General features: G+C 50.1%; 1 protein-coding gene across 1 annotated transcript; it reads left to right on the top strand.

Annotated features, from left to right (window-relative positions):
* The first annotated feature begins 1,612 nt into the window (after window positions 1–1,612).
* Window positions 1,613–16,610, top strand: LOC140208688 (NACHT, LRR and PYD domains-containing protein 3-like). The gene is made up of 9 exons (XM_072277548.1): window positions 1,613–1,709; window positions 2,930–3,096; window positions 3,860–4,031; window positions 4,129–4,194; window positions 13,163–14,900; window positions 15,348–15,434; window positions 15,590–15,760; window positions 15,916–16,083; window positions 16,230–16,610. The coding sequence occupies exons 1-9, from the start codon at window positions 1,649–1,651 to the stop codon at window positions 16,315–16,317; spliced, it is 2,718 nt and encodes a 905-aa protein (XP_072133649.1). The 5' UTR covers window positions 1,613–1,648; the 3' UTR covers window positions 16,318–16,610.
* Window positions 16,611–17,697: the final 1,087 nt, after the last annotated feature.

A 17,697-nucleotide genomic window follows, 5' to 3' on the forward strand; every position in this document is an offset into this window, starting at 1 on the left:
AAAATTCGCCGGCAGTTTAAGTAAATATGGAAGTCTGCTCTCAGTGGGCATTTTACTTTGTACAACTTGCACCTAATGGTGTGGGCACTGAGAGTGTTCGGGGTCTCCTGCTGCTCTACGCCGTCCAAAATCAATGTTCGGCGTTCAGTGACGCCCTTCTGCACCCCGCTGTTGGGCGCATGGTTATTTGAGTTACTGTCGCCTTCCTGTCAGATTATATCAGTCTGGCCAATCTCCTTGATCTCTCTCATTAACAAGGCGTTTTCGTCCGCAGAACTGCCGCGATTTTGTGCGTGCAAATCCAAGGAGAAGGGCATCCAATTTGATAACTTTTTCGCTGTTAAAATAAAGAACTATATAAAGGAAATGTGTCATATAAACAGATAGTATTTAAAATGATTAGCAAACTGAGGAACATCTGTAGCGGCCAATTCTAACCAAACCAAGTTGTTATTGCCTGCGATCCCCACGGACTTGATATACTTGTATGACGCGCCCTCGGCTCCAATAAAGGTTGTTTCAAAAGTCAAAGGCATGTACTCGATCCTTTATTAGCGATCAGCAAACGTACAACCTTGAAGCAAAGACGCGTACAAGTACACAAGTGTAACCTCAGCGTAAACGAGCCGATGATTGCAGAAGATACGCCCCCCGGCTGAATACTGCGCCGAACAAAGCATAAATATGTAACTGATCCCTTCGCGTTTACCACGTCGCCACTGATGCGACAAGTTACCATAAAAAGCATCATAAATACACAACGCAGAATACAATGCAGATAGAGAACAGATACGTGGCTCCTACAGACAGGCTCAGCTCTGATACGGGGTTTTCCACCTGGAATATTAACAGGCTGTCTGTTTTGTTGAATAATTCTAGTATTTTGTTTATTTATTTTAAAAGCGTTTTTGTCAGCTCGCTCTTTTGGATGCATGGCGGATCTACATTGTGTTTAACAAGTGTCATGTAACTCTGATAATGGCCATCTGAATGCTCAAAGAAATCTTGACCGGAGTTTAGGCATTAATTATGTTCTTAAGGTCCTGCTGGAGAAACTATAGTGCTTCAGGACGAAATGTCGCGAAGTTATGGGTGATTCTGCGTTGTTCAGGATGTCAGAGGGTTTCTATATAGACTCAAACCGCATATTGCCAGAAGCGTCAACGTCAGGCGATGTTAAACTGAAATGAGACGGGGAGAATCAGGTGTGACTGAGAAACCTGTATAATTCAGTGACGAGAGGAATAGGTGTCCCATTTGTCCATTACTCACCATAGCACCACCAGTGGTAGGAGGACCAAAGCAGTCTGCTCAGCCTGTCTAACCATTCCATTGACACATCACTCCCGGTCCAAGACACAGGATTGGTTCCTAAAACAGAATTGCCTACAATATAGCGAGCAGATACCCTGGAGAATCCTGGCCCAGTGTACAATCCATGGAGAGAGTGGAAATGGACATTGTGTGGCTGTGGGTAGCTGGCCGCGGGTAGGTCAGGCCATGTCGAGTGTTCGGTGGATAGGCCCAAGATGTTTGGAAGAGAGCGACTCAGTTAAAGTGCTTTCATTTACACCTCAAATAATATCTGAATTTTCTGTTAATCTTGTTTGTTACAAAGCAGAAAAATCTGACCAGAACTGTCCTCAAAATGGATAACGGAATGAGCAGTGGAGGAGTTCCAGTGACGTCAACATCGGGAAAGGACACGGGTATGTTGGCGAATTATTTTAATTTATAAATATTGCCTTGACTACGTGTCTGGATTTAATTCAATATCGGCAAGTCACAAAATATTTGTGAAAACTGAGCAGAGAGATGAGAGAGAGAGTTACCATCTCTGGGGGAAACACAGTCACACGTGGAAGGGGTACAATTACCGTCTGCTCCTGCTCCTCCAGAAGATTGAGATACACATTAAAACAGTGAGGTGTTCCAGAGCACAGGAATTCTGCAGATGCTGGAAGTTTCGAGCAACACAAAGACACACAAAATTTTGGCTGAACTCAGCAGGTCAGGCAGCATCCATGGAGAGGAATAGACAGTTAACGTTTCAAACCAGGACCACAAGGAATAGAAAGTAATCTGACAATATCCAGAATTTCTGCCCCTTCATTTCCAGTCTGATGAAGGGCCTTGGCCCGAAACGTTCATTGTTTATTCTTCACCGTAGATGCTGCCTGGCATGCTGAGTACCTCCAGAAATTTGTGAGATATCCCAGAGATTTTCCGAGGAAGGGGTTGACCAGAATTGCAGAAAGTAACCCAGGGCAAAGCAGTGGTGATGGGCAGTACCAGGAGAGTGATGGTGATGGGTTACTACTGTATATTCTCAGCAATAGGCAGAGTCCTTTCCAAACACGGAGGTATATTCCCGGGGACACGAAAGAGCAGCCTTCCACAGATGGAACTATACCCCCTTCTATACCCCTGGTGCCCCCCAACACGCACCCCCCGGCCCAAGCCCTTTCCTCTCCCCCCCCCCCCCACCCAACCAATGTATATATATTTGGACTGTATTTGTTGATCTTGTGGGCACATGGCCAAGTGGTTAAGGCATTCGACTAGCAACCTGAAGGTCATGAGTTCGAGTCCCAGCCGAGGCAACGTGTTGTGTCCTTGAGCAAGGCACTTAATGACACATTGGTCTGCGATGACACTGCTGCCAAGCTGTATGGGTCCTAATGCCCTTCCCCTGGACAACATCAGTGTCGTGGAGAGGGGAGACTTGCAGCATGGGCAACTGCTGGTCTTCCATACAACCTTGCCCAGACCTGCGCCCTGGAGTGTGAAGACTTTCCGGGCGCAGATCCATGGTCTCGCAAGACTAACGGATGCCTTTATTATTTGGTGATCTTTAGGTTCCAGAGAGAAAGTTGCTGCCCAATATGGGGTCGGTAAATTCTTTAATTTTTGCCATTGTGCTTCACAGGTCCGGGCTCAGTGATCACCGAGCTCCTGGCAAGCTGGAATGATTCCCAGCTGCTGCAGCTGACGGATTTCTACCGGGACAGGCTGGAGCAGGCGATGGAAGGAGGGGTGCACGAAGTGAGCCTGGGGTTAACGGCCGAGAATCAGTTCAGTGGAGAGGAACATCGGGTGAGTGGGAGGGAGAATGTGTTTGAATGTTCACACGTCACAGGACTGATGGGTGTCGGAACTCTGACTCAGCGGATAATAAAGCATAAAAATAAATCAGAAATGAATATATATAATTCTTAAAACTGTGAATTTGAAGGAATGATTAAAAAAGGTGTAAACACTCCAGTGGCGGCTCAATGTTCAGAGCGAGGGGAGCCGGTAACAATTGTATGAGGTAGCAGTAAAGGAGCTTAAATGGAAATATGGTAGGAACTTTCATCCTGGGAAGACTGTACAGCGTGACAGTACGATGTCAGTGAGAATTGGGACATCATCAGTGCTTGCCGCAGGAGCTGGAGTGTGTTCTGTTCTGGGTGGAGATGATTGTGTTACAATCTGTAACTGCACAGTGTGGATCGGGGAACACTGTCATGTTGTAATGTGCAATCACTGAATAAACCTCCACCAGAAAAGGCAAAGGAAAGGCGTCAGGTGTCAGCCGGTAATCCGCTGTCATGTTGGACACTGGCCGACTGAGGAAATGAATCACAACATCTTTTCTGCAATTTATCTGAGACTGTTCGCTCTGTTATAAAAATCTTCCTAACTTCTTCATCAGTGATCGTTATTTTCTGATTTCTGTTTACACCATCTAATCCAGTGAGGAATTATTTATGGATTTTGACTGCTCAGTGTGATCCCGTTACAGAGCACATCATTTATTTCTCATTCTCTGTGTGAATCTGTCAGTCCCCAATATGTTCACTGTTACTCTTCACAGAAAATCTCTGATCTCGCTGATAAGGGAGAGCGGGCGGACAGTTCTAAACTCCTCCTGAGCCTGGTGATGGAGAAAGGCTCCCGCGCCCGGAGGGTGATGTGGGAAACCTTTGTGAAAATGCAGATTGGTGTCCCAAAGTTGGACAAAATACTGAAAGAAATACAGATATATGGTGAGATAATATCAGAGATTAATTTAAATTTGGATCACACACAGCACACTTTACAATTTTAGAAAAATGACTTCCTCAATTTGTTTAAATTCATCAGGTTGTGATCCCTCCCATCGACCAATTCCAGCTCAACTTTTACTAGAGTTTCTCAGTGAGCTGAAAGGTAAGTGACCGTGCATTGAACATTGCAGAGTATAACACAGGAATAAGCCATTAGGCCTATCATACTGTGCCAAACCAGCTGAGAAGTAAATCAAACGTACCCAAACTCTAACCTCTCCTTCCTACACCATGTCCATATGCGTCCATCTTCCTTACATCCATGTGTCTGTCCAAACGTCTCTTAGAAGTCTCTAACAATTTGCCTCTACTACCTTACCATGCAGTGCATTCCAGGCAGCCACGACTCTGTGATTAAAAAAAAAATATTCCTCACATCCCCCTTAATCCAACCCCCTCTCACCTTCACTGCAGGCCCTCTAGTGATAGACATTTGAATCCCCGGAAACCGATTCCCTCTGTCCACTCTGTCTAAGCCTCTCATAATGTTGTCAACCTGTGTCAGATCCCTCGGCCTCCGATGATCCAGAGAAAGCAATTCAATTTTCTCCAGCCTCTCGTGATAGCACATGCCCTCTGAACCAGACAGCATCCTGGTGAATCTCTTCCGCACCCTCTCTAAAGCCTCAACATCCCTCCGGTAGTGGGGCAATCGGAACGGTACGCAATGACCCAGATGAGGCTGAAGCAGAGTTTATAAAGTTGAAACTTGACCTCTGTTTCCACCAACGGTGGTACTTTACGTCGGGCGGTTAAGTTGTTGAGCCACAAAGATCTGACCAGGTAAATGTTGGCACTGTGACAGAGAACACAGTGAGATACAGGGAAACGTGTTTGCTAGAGGGAGAGTTTTCAAAGGACACTTTGAGGAAAGGGGCAGAGAGCTGGTGAGTTTGACTAAAGTGGTCACACCGCTCTGGGACCTGCAACTACAGATCCCCACCGGAGTCTGGCTGGAGAAGGGGGCGATCCGGAGAATGGGAAAAAAAAAACACACGAAAAAGTCAAAACCTTCTCTTGCCAGCCACTGTCCCCTCCTGAACAGCCTCATCCTTAACCATTTTCTAAACTCCCCCAGTTCCTGCAGATTATCTTTTCTTAGAGTTGGGCGTCCACTGAAGTTCCAGTCACAGAATAGTAATAATAGCATCACTTTAATTAGAAAAGCAGGTAACATCCCAACCGGTCTGTTCAACCACAGAGCAGCATATGAACACCGCTGTGTTCACATCTGCACTCCCCAGTACAAACACTGTTACAGTGTTAGAGAGGGTGAGATTGGGGGACAAATTCCTCAGCTCAGTCTACAGAAGCTGAAATTCCTGTCTGCCGGTGTTGTGTGATGGATACTGTGGAAGGGTGAGAGATGGGAATTAGGACAGGGAAACCGAGAGTTGTGGGATCGCGGCAAGGAAGGTGAAAAGGACTGATATTATCTGTAAATAATTTTACAATTTGTCAAATTGTGACCTTCTGCATGGGAAGCTCACTACATGCATAAACCCATCACGTCAGAGAAAATAGAGCCTGGGGCAGTGCATGGGCTCAGAGATTGTGAGGCTTCATCATCGCAGACTGAGTTGGACAGAGGAGAGAGCGTAAGAAAGACAAATATCACAAAACTTATTAACATTGCATCAGCCCGTGTTTCACTGATTATTCGAAGCTCTTAACAGAAATATAAGGAATCTCGGCCAGAATCCTGGTTCAGACTCTTTCATTTACAAGAACAAATCCCAAAGACAATAATTTAAATCTGGGACCAGAGATAGACGAATCAGGAAGTTTACAAACTACTCACGTCTCTGCCACCTCTGTTAATGATGTTCCAGTCCACACCCGGTCAATGAAACCCCTCAGTTTCCCTGCACCATGGGTTTGGTAAATCGCCACAAGCTTGTTCTTCACTAATCCTCATGTTGTTTGCCGAGGGAACAGACATGACAGTGAATTTCCCACAACCATTTTGGAATATCAAACAGATACACTCCCTGATTATTGAAGAACATCATTTCTCCCATTCCCACACTCTCTAAAGTAAATATGTCCACAATCAATGATTTCCTACGCTCCCAATCACAGCCAAATACATTGAATGGAAACCCCATACATCCTGACAGCGTCCCGACACACTGTGAGACACCACATACCCCTGACAGGGTCCTGACACACTGTGAGACCCCAGACGTCCCTGACAGGCTCCTGACACACTGTGAGACGCCACACACCCCTGACAGGGTCCTGACACACTGTGAGACCCCACACACCCCTGACAGGGTCCTGACACACTATAATACCCCACAGACCCCTGACAGGGTCCTGACACACTGTGAGACCCTACACAACACTGATAGGGTCCCGATACACTGTGAGACCACAAAAGTCCCTGACAGGGTCCAGACACACTGTGCGACACCACACACCACTGTCAGTGTCCTGACACAATGTGAAATGCCACAAGTCCCCGACAAGGTCCTTACACACTGTGAGACACCACACACTCCTGACAGGGTCCTGACACACTGTCAAACCCCACACACTCCTGACAGGGTCCTGACACACTGTGAAACCCAACACACTCCTGACAGGGTCCTGACACACTGTGAGACCCCACACCCCCCTGAGAGGGTCTTGACACACTGTGAGACCCCACACACCCCTGACAGGGTCCTGACACACTGTGAGACCCCACACACCCCTGACAGGGTCCTGACACACTGTGAGACCCCACACACCCCTGACAGGGTCCTGACACACTATAATACCCCACAGACCCCTGACAGGATCCTGACACACTATGAGACCCCACACACCCGTGACAGGGTCCAGACACACGGTGAGACACCACACACCACTGTCAGTGTCCTGACACAATGTGAAACACCACAAGTCCCTGACAACGACCTTACACACTGTGAGACACCACACCTCCCTGACAGGGTCCTGACACACTGTGGGACCCCACACACTCCTGATAGGTTCCTGACAGCCTGTGAAAAACTACACACTCCTGACAGTGTCCTGACACACTGAGAGACCCCACACATCCAGGACAGGGTCGTGACAGAGTGTGAGATCTCACACACCCCTGACAGGGTTCTGAAACACTGTGAAACCCCACAAGTACCTGACAGGTTCCTTACACACTGTGAGACCCCACACACCCCTGACAAGGTGCTGACACACCGTGAGACCCAAAACACCCATGACAGGGTCCTGACGCACTGTGAGACCTCACACACACCTGACACTGACACACATTGAGACCCTACAGACCCCTGATAAGGTCCGTACACACTGTGTGACGACACACACCCCTGACAGGGTCCTGACACACTGTGAGATGCCACACACCCCTGACAGGGTCCTGACACACTGTGAGACCCCACATCCCCTGACAGGGTCCTGACTCACTGTGGGACCCCACATCCCCTGACATGGTCCTGACACACTGTGGGACCCCACACACTCCTGACAGGGTCCCAAAACACTGTGAAACCCCACAAGTTCCTGACAGGTTCCTGAAACACAGTGAGACCCCACACACCGCTGACAGAGTGCTGACACACAGTGAGACCCCATTGACCCCTGACAGGGTCCTGACACACTGTGGGACCGCAGACAACCATGACAAGGTCCTGACACACTGTGAGACCCCACACACCTCTGACAGAGTCCTGACACACTGTGAGACCCCACACACCCCTGAGAGGGGCCTGACACACTGCGAGACCCACCACTCACCTGACAGGGTCCTGAGACACTGTGAGACCCCACACACGACTGACAGGGTCCTGACACACTGTGTGCCCCCACACACCCCTGACAAGGTCCTGGACACTGTGAGACCCCACACACGACTGACAGGGTCTTGACACACTGTGAGACCACACACAACCCTGTGAGGGTCCTGACACACTGTGAGACTCCACACAATCCCCTGACAAGATCCTGTCACACTGTGAGACCCCACACACGCAAAACAGAGTCCTGACACACTGTGAGACCCCACACACCCCTGACAGGGTCCTAACACACTGTGAGACCCCACACACCCCTGACAGGGTCCTAACACACTGTGAGACCCCACACACCCCTCAGCGTGTCCTGACACACGGTGAGACCACACACAACCCTGTGAGGGTCCTGACACTCTGTGAGACCCCACACAACCCAGGCTGGGTCCTAACACACTGTGAGACCCCACACAACCCAGGGAGGGTACTGACACACTTTGACACCCCACACACCCCTGAGCGTGTCCTGACACACGGTGAGACCCCACACAACCCTGTGAGGGTCCTCACACACTGTGAGACCTACCACTCACCTAACAGGGTCCTGACACACTGTGAGACCCCACACAATCCCCTGACAAGATCCTGTCACACTGTGAGACACCACACAACCCTGTGAGGGTCCTGACAAATGGTGAGACCCCACACAACCCTGTGAGGGTCCTGTCACACTGTGAGACCCCAGACACACATAACAGGGTCCTGACACACTGTGAGACACCCCACACACACATAACAGGCTCCTGATATACTGTGATACCTCACACACTCCTGACAGGTGACTGACACACTGTGACACCCCACGCACGCCTGACAGGGCCCTGACACGCTGTATAACCCAACACACCCCTGACAGGGTCCTGACACACTGTTAGACGCCACACACCCCTGACAGGGACCTGACACACTGTGAGACCCCACACACCCCTGACAGGGCCCGAACATGCTGCGAGAACCCACACACACATGACAGCCTTCTGACACACCTTGAGACCCCCAACTCACCTGACAGCGTCCTGACACACTGTGAGACCCCACACATACAACTGACAAGATCCTGTCGCACTGTGAGACCCCAGACACACATAACAGGGTCCTGACACACTGTGAGACACCCCACACACATAACAGGCTCCTGATATACTGTGATACCTCACACACTCCAGACAGGTGACTGACACACTATGACACCCCACACACGCCTGACAGGGTCCTGACACACTGTATGACCCCACACACCCCTGACAGGGACCTGACACACTGTTAGACACCACACACCCCTGACAGGGTCCTGACACACTGTGAGACCCCATACTCCCCTGACAAATTCCTGACATTATGAGACCACACACACCCCTGACAGTGTCCTGACACACTGTGAGACCCCACACACCTCTGACAGGGTCCTGACACACTGTATGACACCACACACCCCTGACGGGATCCTGATACATTGCGAGACCCGACAAACACCTGAGAGGATTCTGACAGATTGTGAGACCCTACACACACCTCACAGTGTCCTGACACACTCTGAGACACCACCCACACTTGACAAGTTCCTGACACACTTTAAGTCCCCACACACTCCTGACAGGTTCGTGACACACTGTGAGACGTCACACACCACTGACAGGGTTCTCTCACACTGTGAGACCCCAGACACACATAACAGGGTCCTGACACACTGCGAGACACCCCACGCACATAACAGGCTCCTGATATACTGTGATACTTCACACACGCCTGACAGGGTCCTGACACACTGTGAGACCCCACACAACCCTGAGAGGGTTCTGACACAATTTGAGACCACCAATTCACCTGACAAGGTCATGACACACTGTGAGACCCCACACAAACAACTGACAAGATCGTGTCACATTGTGAGACACGACGCACATATAACAGGCTCTTGATATACCGTGATACCTCACACACTCCTGACAGGTGACTGACACACTGTGAGACCCCAAATACAACTGACAGGGTCCTGACACACTGTGAGACCCCACACACACCTGAGCGTGTCCTGACACACTCTGAGACCACACACAATCCTGAGAGGGTCCTGACACACTGTGAGACCCACCACTCAACGGACAGGGTCCGGACACACCGTGACACCACACACACACCCCTGACAAGCTCCAGTCACACTGTGAGACTCCACACACGCAAAACAGGATCCTGACACACTGTGAGACCGCACACAGCCCCCAAAGGGTCGTGACACACTGTGAGACACCACAAACGCATCACAGGGTCGTGACACACTATGAGACCACACACATACCTGGCCGTGTCCTGGCACACTGTGATACCTCAAACACTCTTGACAAGTTTTGGACACACTGTGAGACCCCACATAACTCTGAGAGGGTTCTGACACACTTTGAGACCACTAACTCACCTGACAGGGTCTTGACAAACTCTGAGACACCCCACCACACCTGACAGGGTCCTGACACACTGTATGACACCACACACCCCTGACGGGATCCTGATACATTGCGAGACCCGACAAACACCTGAGAGGATTCTGACAGATTGCGAGACCCCACACACACCTCACAGTGTCCTGACACACTCTGAGACACCACCCACACTTGACAAGTTCCTGACACACTTTAAGTCCCCACACACTCCTGACAGGTTCGTGACACACTGTGAGACGTCACACACCACTGACAGGGTTCTCTCACACTGTGAGACCCCAGACACACATAACAGGGTCCTGACACACTGCGAGACACCCCACGCACATAACAGGCTCCTGATATACTGTGATACTTCACACACGCCTGACAGGGTCCTGACACACTGTGAGACCCCACACAACCCTGAGAGGGTTCTGACACAATTTGAGACCACCAATTCACCTGACAAGGTCATGACACACTGTGAGACCCCACACAAACAACTGACAAGATCGTGTCACATTGTGAGACACGACGCACACATAACAGGCTCTTGATATACCGTGATACCTCACACACTCCTGACAGGTGACTGACACACTGTGAGACCCCAAATACAACTGACAGGGTCCTGACACACCGTGAGACCCCACACACACCCCTGACAAGCTCCTGTCACACTGTGAGACTCCACACACGCAAAACAGGGTCGTGACACACTATGGGACCATACACATACCCAGCAGTGTCCTGGCACACTGTGATACCTCAAACACCCTTGACAAGTTTTTGACACATTGTGAGACCCCACACACCCCTGACAGTCTCCTGACACTCTGCGAGTTCCCACACACCCCTGACAGGGTCCTGACACACTGTGAAACCACACGCACACCTGACAGGGTCCTGACATATTGTGTGACCCCACACAACCCTGAGAGGGTTCTGACAGAATTTGAGACCACCAACTCCCCTGACAGGGTCATGACACACTGTGAGACCCCACACATACAACTGACAAGATCCTGTCACACTGTGAGACCCCCCACACACATAACAGGGTCTTGACACCCCACACACAAAACAGGGCCCTGACACACTGTGAGACCCGACACACATAACGGTCCTGACGCACTGTGAGACCCGACACACACATAACAGGCTCCTGATATACCGTGATACCTCACACACTCCTGACAGGTGACTGACACACTGTGAGACCGCAAATACAATTGACAGGGTCCTGGCACACTGTGAGACCCCACACATACAACTGACAAGATCCTGTCACACTGTGAGACCCCACACACACATAACAGGGTCTTGACACCCCACACACAAAACAGGGCCCTGACACACTGTGAGACCCGACACACATAACGGTCCTGACGCACTGTGAGACCCGACACACACATAACAGGCTCCTGATATACTGTGATACCTCACACACTCCTGACAGGTGACTGACACACTGTGACACCCCAAATACAACTGACAGGGTCCTGACACACTGTGAGACCCCACACACACCTGAGCGTGTCCTGACACACTCTGAGACCACACACAATCCTGAGAGGGTCCTGACACACTGTGAGACCCACCACTCAACGGACAGGGTCCGGACACACCGTGACACCACACACACACCCCTGACAAGCTCCAGTCACACTGTGAGACTCCACACACGCAAAACAGGATCCTGACACACTGTGAGACCACACACAGCCCCCAAAGGGTCGTGACACACTGTGAGACACCACAAACGCATCACAGGGTCGTGACACACTATGAGACCACACACATACCTGGCCGTGTCCTGGCACACTGTGATACCTCAAACACTCTTGACAAGTTTTGGACACACTGTGAGACCCCACATAACTCTGAGAGGGTTCTGACACACTTTGAGACCACTAACTCACCTGACAGGGTCTTGACAAACTCTGAGACACCCCACCACACCTGACAGGATCCTGACATACTCTGAGACCCCACACACCCGTGACAGGGCACTGATACACTGTGAGACGCCTCACACCCCTGACAGGGACCTGACCCACTGTGAGACACCAGACACAACTGACAGGGTCCTGACACACTGTGAGACTCCACAAACACTTGACAACATCCTGACACACTCTGAGACGCCACACATCACTGACAGGATCCTGACACTCTGTGAGACCACTGACAGGGTGCTGACACTCTGTGAAACCCCACACACCCCTGACAGGGTCCTGAGACACTGTGAGATGCAACACACCATTGGCATGGTCCTGACACACTATCAGGCCCCACAGGTCCCTGACAGCTTCCTGACACATTGTGCGACCCTATACACCTCTGACAGGTATTTGACACACTGTGAGATCTCACACATCCCTGGCAGGGTCTTGACAAATTGTGAAGCACCACACATCCCTGACAGGGTGACGATGAGAGGGGAGGGGGAGCTGTGATTCCCTGACCCGTTTCTCTCACAGAATGCCCACTATCCTTTCCTCCATCTCCAGATGCCACATCAACACTGGGGACTAAAAGTTTCTTCCACAGGTAGAAAATGACAGCTGTGACAGTAGAGGGAGTTTGTCCAGTAGGGGACAGTCGGGGGTCAGTGAACTACCAGGGTAATACTCACCTTCACAGCACAGTTAATTGTGAAATGTGATGATCTGGTGTTTATCTGGACCAGGCCTCTCTGTCCAGTCAGGGGTCTGTTTATCAAATTTACTGTTCGAGCATCCATTGATGAATCCAATTCATGCAAGAACTTTGAGCTAACTCTTGTGTGCTTAAATACTGAGTTCTGAGTTCAGACATCTGACAGTTTGTCCACTGTCTGTTCCCATGGAAGATGTTCAGCAGAAACACAAGGAGACTCTGCGGGCACAAACTGAAACACTGAGAGTGAACACGATCCTGATGAGGGAGAAGGTGAAGGTTTTCCAGCTGGTTGATCGATACGCTGAGCTCACAGTCATTTCTACTGTTCGAGATCGGAGACTGGTGGAACATGAGCTGCTGGCAAGAGGCAGAGACCACGAGGAGTGCAGAGAGGAACATCTCCGCGGAGAGCTGGAAAAAATCCGGACTGATCAGCTGTTCCAGAGCAGCTTTTCCCGGAGTAAATCCAAATCCAGGAGTTCGGCAACAGTGGCCGGAGTCGCGGGGATCGGGAAAACAACAATGGTACAAAAGATTGTTTATGACTGGGCCACAGGGAAAATATACCAACAATTCCAGTTTGTCTTCAGTTTCAAATTCCGGGATTTAAATGCAATTAACCAGAGGATAAACCTGAGGGAACTGATTCTGGATCAGTATCCTTACTTTGGGAATATCCTCAGAGAGGTCTGGAAGAACCCAGAGGGATTGCTGTTTATATTCGATGGTTTGGATGAATTCAAACACAGAATCGATTTTGCTGACAGTCGCAGAGATACAGAACCCAAGCACCAGTGCCCAGATCCCGAGTGGTGGTGTGAAGTGTCTGACATTGTGTACAGTTTAATCCAGGGCAAGCTGCTCCCAGGGTGTTCAGTGCTGGTGACCACCCGCCCCACTGCGTTACATTTATTGGAAAAGGCAGAGATCAGTGTCTGGGCTGAAATCCTGGGATTTGATAGTGAGGAACGGAAGGAATATTTCATCAGGCATTTTGAAGATCAGACAGTGGCAGCAGCTGTTTTCAAACACGTGAAGGAGAACGAGATCCTGTACACCATGAGCTACAACCCCTCCTACTGCTGGATCCTCGTTCTGGCACTGGGCCCCTTCTTCACACAAAGAGTCAGGGACCCGCAGCGAGTTCCCAAGACCATCACCCAACTGTATTCCTACTATATTTACAACATCCTGAAAAACCACGGCCGTGAGATTGGGAACCCCCGTGATGTGTTTCTCAGGGTTGGTCAAATGGCCTTCAGAGGAGTGTACGATAAGAAGATTGTGTTTACAGATGGAGATTTGATCAACTACAATCTGCAGCCTTCCCAGTTCCTGTCCGGGTTCCTGATGGAGCTTTTGGAGAGAGAGGATTCTGCCCGGAGCGTGGTGTACACATTCCCACATCTCACCATCCAAGAGTTTATAGCTGCAGTCGCACAATTCCTGAATCCACATCCCGGAGATATCCTGAAATTCCTCACTGAAGCCCACAGCACGACAGATGGGCAATTTGAGGTATTTCTCCGCTTTGTTGCTGGTCTCTCCAACCCAATGACAGCTCGGGGCCTGGAGGAGTTTCTGGGCCCATTTCCTCATCAAACAACCTGCCAGGTGATTGACTGGGTGAAGGAGGAGGTTAAACGGCAGAGTGGAAACACGGGGAGTGTAGCTGGTAAAAGGAGCCTCCTGAACACATTGCACTACCTGTTTGAGTCTCAGAATCGTGGACTGGCTCAGGCCGCACTGGGATCTGTGGAAACACTTTCATTCAGTGGAATGACACTGACCCCGATTGACTGCACGGTCCTGTCTCATGTCATCGGACTCTGTGATACAATAAAACACCTCGACCTGGCTGTCTGCCACATTCAGTGTGAAGGAATCCAGCGGCTGGGACCCGGGCTGCACAAGTGCCAGGAGTTGAGGTAACTTGATTTATCTCTCACTCTGAACTGTGAAACTGTCCAGTTGTGTTGTTTCAATGTAAAGGGATTTGGGTAAAACTGTGATAAATACGATTGTGAAGAATTGTGACAAATGCCATCACCCTTCGTCCTGTGGGATCTCTGTTCCCCATCCCCGTTCCTCCTTCATCCCTGCCCCTCCCGACCCTCTCAGGTCAGGAACACGTTTCTAAACATCGGGGAATGAAACAGGATATGTGGAGTTTACAGGGTCACACCGACAGACTAAATTACTGACATTCGGTGAATACCCTGGAGCTGGACAGTGACGGACATTGACAGTGATGGGAACTCCGATCAGTGATTTACTGCAGGGTTTAATGTTTCCTGAAATATCCGAGTGAGAGAAATTCCCTCAGACCCGCGGTTTGAATCACTTTGTTCATCAATTTGTCTGTTTGTCTTTAGACTGAGTTTTAATAAACTGGGAGATTCAGGAGTGAAACTGGTGTCTGCGGCTCTGAGGAACCCGGAGTGTAAAATACAGAAACTGTGGTAAGTACCAGACCGTGGGAGATTGTGTTTACAGTCACTGGGTGTCTGACACTGAACATTAATGTGATCAGTAATTGTGTTACTGATAAACACTGGGGATTTGTACCGTCTCCTGTCTCTCTGTGTCCTTCACCCTCACTCTCTCTCATCTCCAGGCTGGACAATGTCGGTCTCACTGATTCTGGTGCCGAGGATCTTGTCTCCGCTCTCAGTACAAACCCATCACTGACGGAGCTGGACCTGAGTTATAATAAACTGGGAGATTCAGGAGTGAAACTGGTGTCTGCGGCTCTGAGGAACCCGGAGTGTAAAATACAGAAACTGGAGTAAGTACCAGACTGTGGGAGATTGTGTTTACAGTCACTGGGTGTCTGACACTGAACATTACTGTGATCAGTAATTGTGTTACTGATAAACACTGGGGATTTGTACCGTCTCCTGTCTCTCTGTGTCCTTCACCCTCACTCTCTCTCATCTCCAGGCTGAGGGATGTCGGTCTCACAGATTCTGGTGCCGAGGATCTCGTCTCCGCTCTCAGTACAAACCCATCACTGACGGAGCTGATCCTGAGTTACAACTCGCTGACAGACCGATCTGTCCCCGGTCTCCGCCGCCTCATACTGACCCTCCCGAGTCTGGAGCGGATCGGGTGAGTGTTTGTGTTAATGTTCAATGTGATAAAATATCAGCGGATCCGCGGGTTTTCTGGTGATATTTGTCTGTGAGTGTTGTCCCCTGTTACTGACACTGTTGTGTAATCTGTTTATTTCGTCTTTATTCTCCCATCTGTTTCAGGCTGGGGAACAATCTGTTCAGTGAGACCGGGAGGAAGGAACTGAGATCTCTGCAGGAACCCAGACCCAGACTGACAGTGACCGTGTGAACATCTGAATGTGTGAACATCCCCGCCCGCGGGATGCCGACAGTTTGGCCGATTCCCCGCCCTCCCCTTTAACCCCACCCCACCTTCCCCTTACCTTTAATGTCCGCGCGCCAGGTTTAATTCCCAACCGTTTTTAACGGAACTAGCTTCAGGCTCGCGCTGTGCGTCGCTCTCTGGTCTCCCGTGGTGACGTATTTCCGCCTCCTGTCCAGCGGCGCTGCTTCTGCCGGATGTGCGGGTTCGAGACCCCGGGGAATGACACAGACAGGAAGAGCCCGGGGGCCGGGGCTCAGTCTGGGATACCGGTGTCCCGGGTTGGGATTATCCTGGGAGTACGTAATGCTGGCTGGCCTGCTGCGTTCACGGGCAACTTTTACGTTTCATGCCGGGGAATTACACAGACAGGAAGGACCCGATGACGGCCGGTTTTCTTCTGAGACACGGGTGACTCCTGACCGGCGTGGAGAACTTCACTCACATCAGCTCCAAACTGATTCCACAACCTGCGGACTCACTTTGAAATAATTTACAACTCGTGTCATTATTATTTAATATTTTATTTGCACAAATTTCCCTTCCTTTGCACGTTGCTTGTTGGTTAGTCTTTGTTTTTGTATAGTTTTTCATAAATTCTGCTATATTGATTTATTGTCCTGTAAATGACTGCAGTAAAATGAATCTCGGGGTAGTATATGGTGACAAATAAGAACTTTGATAATAAACAACACACATCAAAGTTGCTGGCGAACGCAGCAGGCCAGGCAGCATCTCTAGGAAGAGGTACAGTCGAGACCCTTCGTCAGGACTAACTGAGGGAAGAGTGAGTAAGAGATTTGAAAGTTGGAGGGGGAGGGGGAGATCCAAAATGATAGGAGAAGACAGGAGGGGGAGGGATGGAGCCAAGAGCTGGACAGGTGATTGACAAAAGGGACATGAGAGGATCATGGGACAGGAGGTCCAGGGAGAAGGAAAAGGGGGAGGAGGGGGAACCCAGAGGATGGGCAAGGGGACAAAAAAGGGAAATAATAAATAAAGTCCCATCACACACTCGTGGGGTCAGACACAGCATGAAACTCCCTCCACACCATCCCATCACACACTCCCGGGGTCAAACACAGAGTGAATCTCCCACCACACCGTCCCATCACACACTCCCGGGGTCAGACACAGAGTGAATCTCCCACCACACCGTCCCATCACACACTCCCGGGGTCAAACACAGAGTGAATCTCCCACCACACCGTCCCATCACACACTCCCGGGGTCAGACACAGAGTGAATCTCCCACCACACCGTCCCATCACACACTCCCGGGGTCAGACATAGAGTGAATCTCCCACCACACCGTCCCATCACACACTCCCGGGGTCAGACACAGAG

This window comes from Mobula birostris, chromosome 13 (genome assembly GCF_030028105.1).
Source record: "Mobula birostris isolate sMobBir1 chromosome 13, sMobBir1.hap1, whole genome shotgun sequence".
Classification (NCBI taxonomy): Eukaryota; Metazoa; Chordata; class Chondrichthyes; order Myliobatiformes; family Myliobatidae; genus Mobula; species Mobula birostris.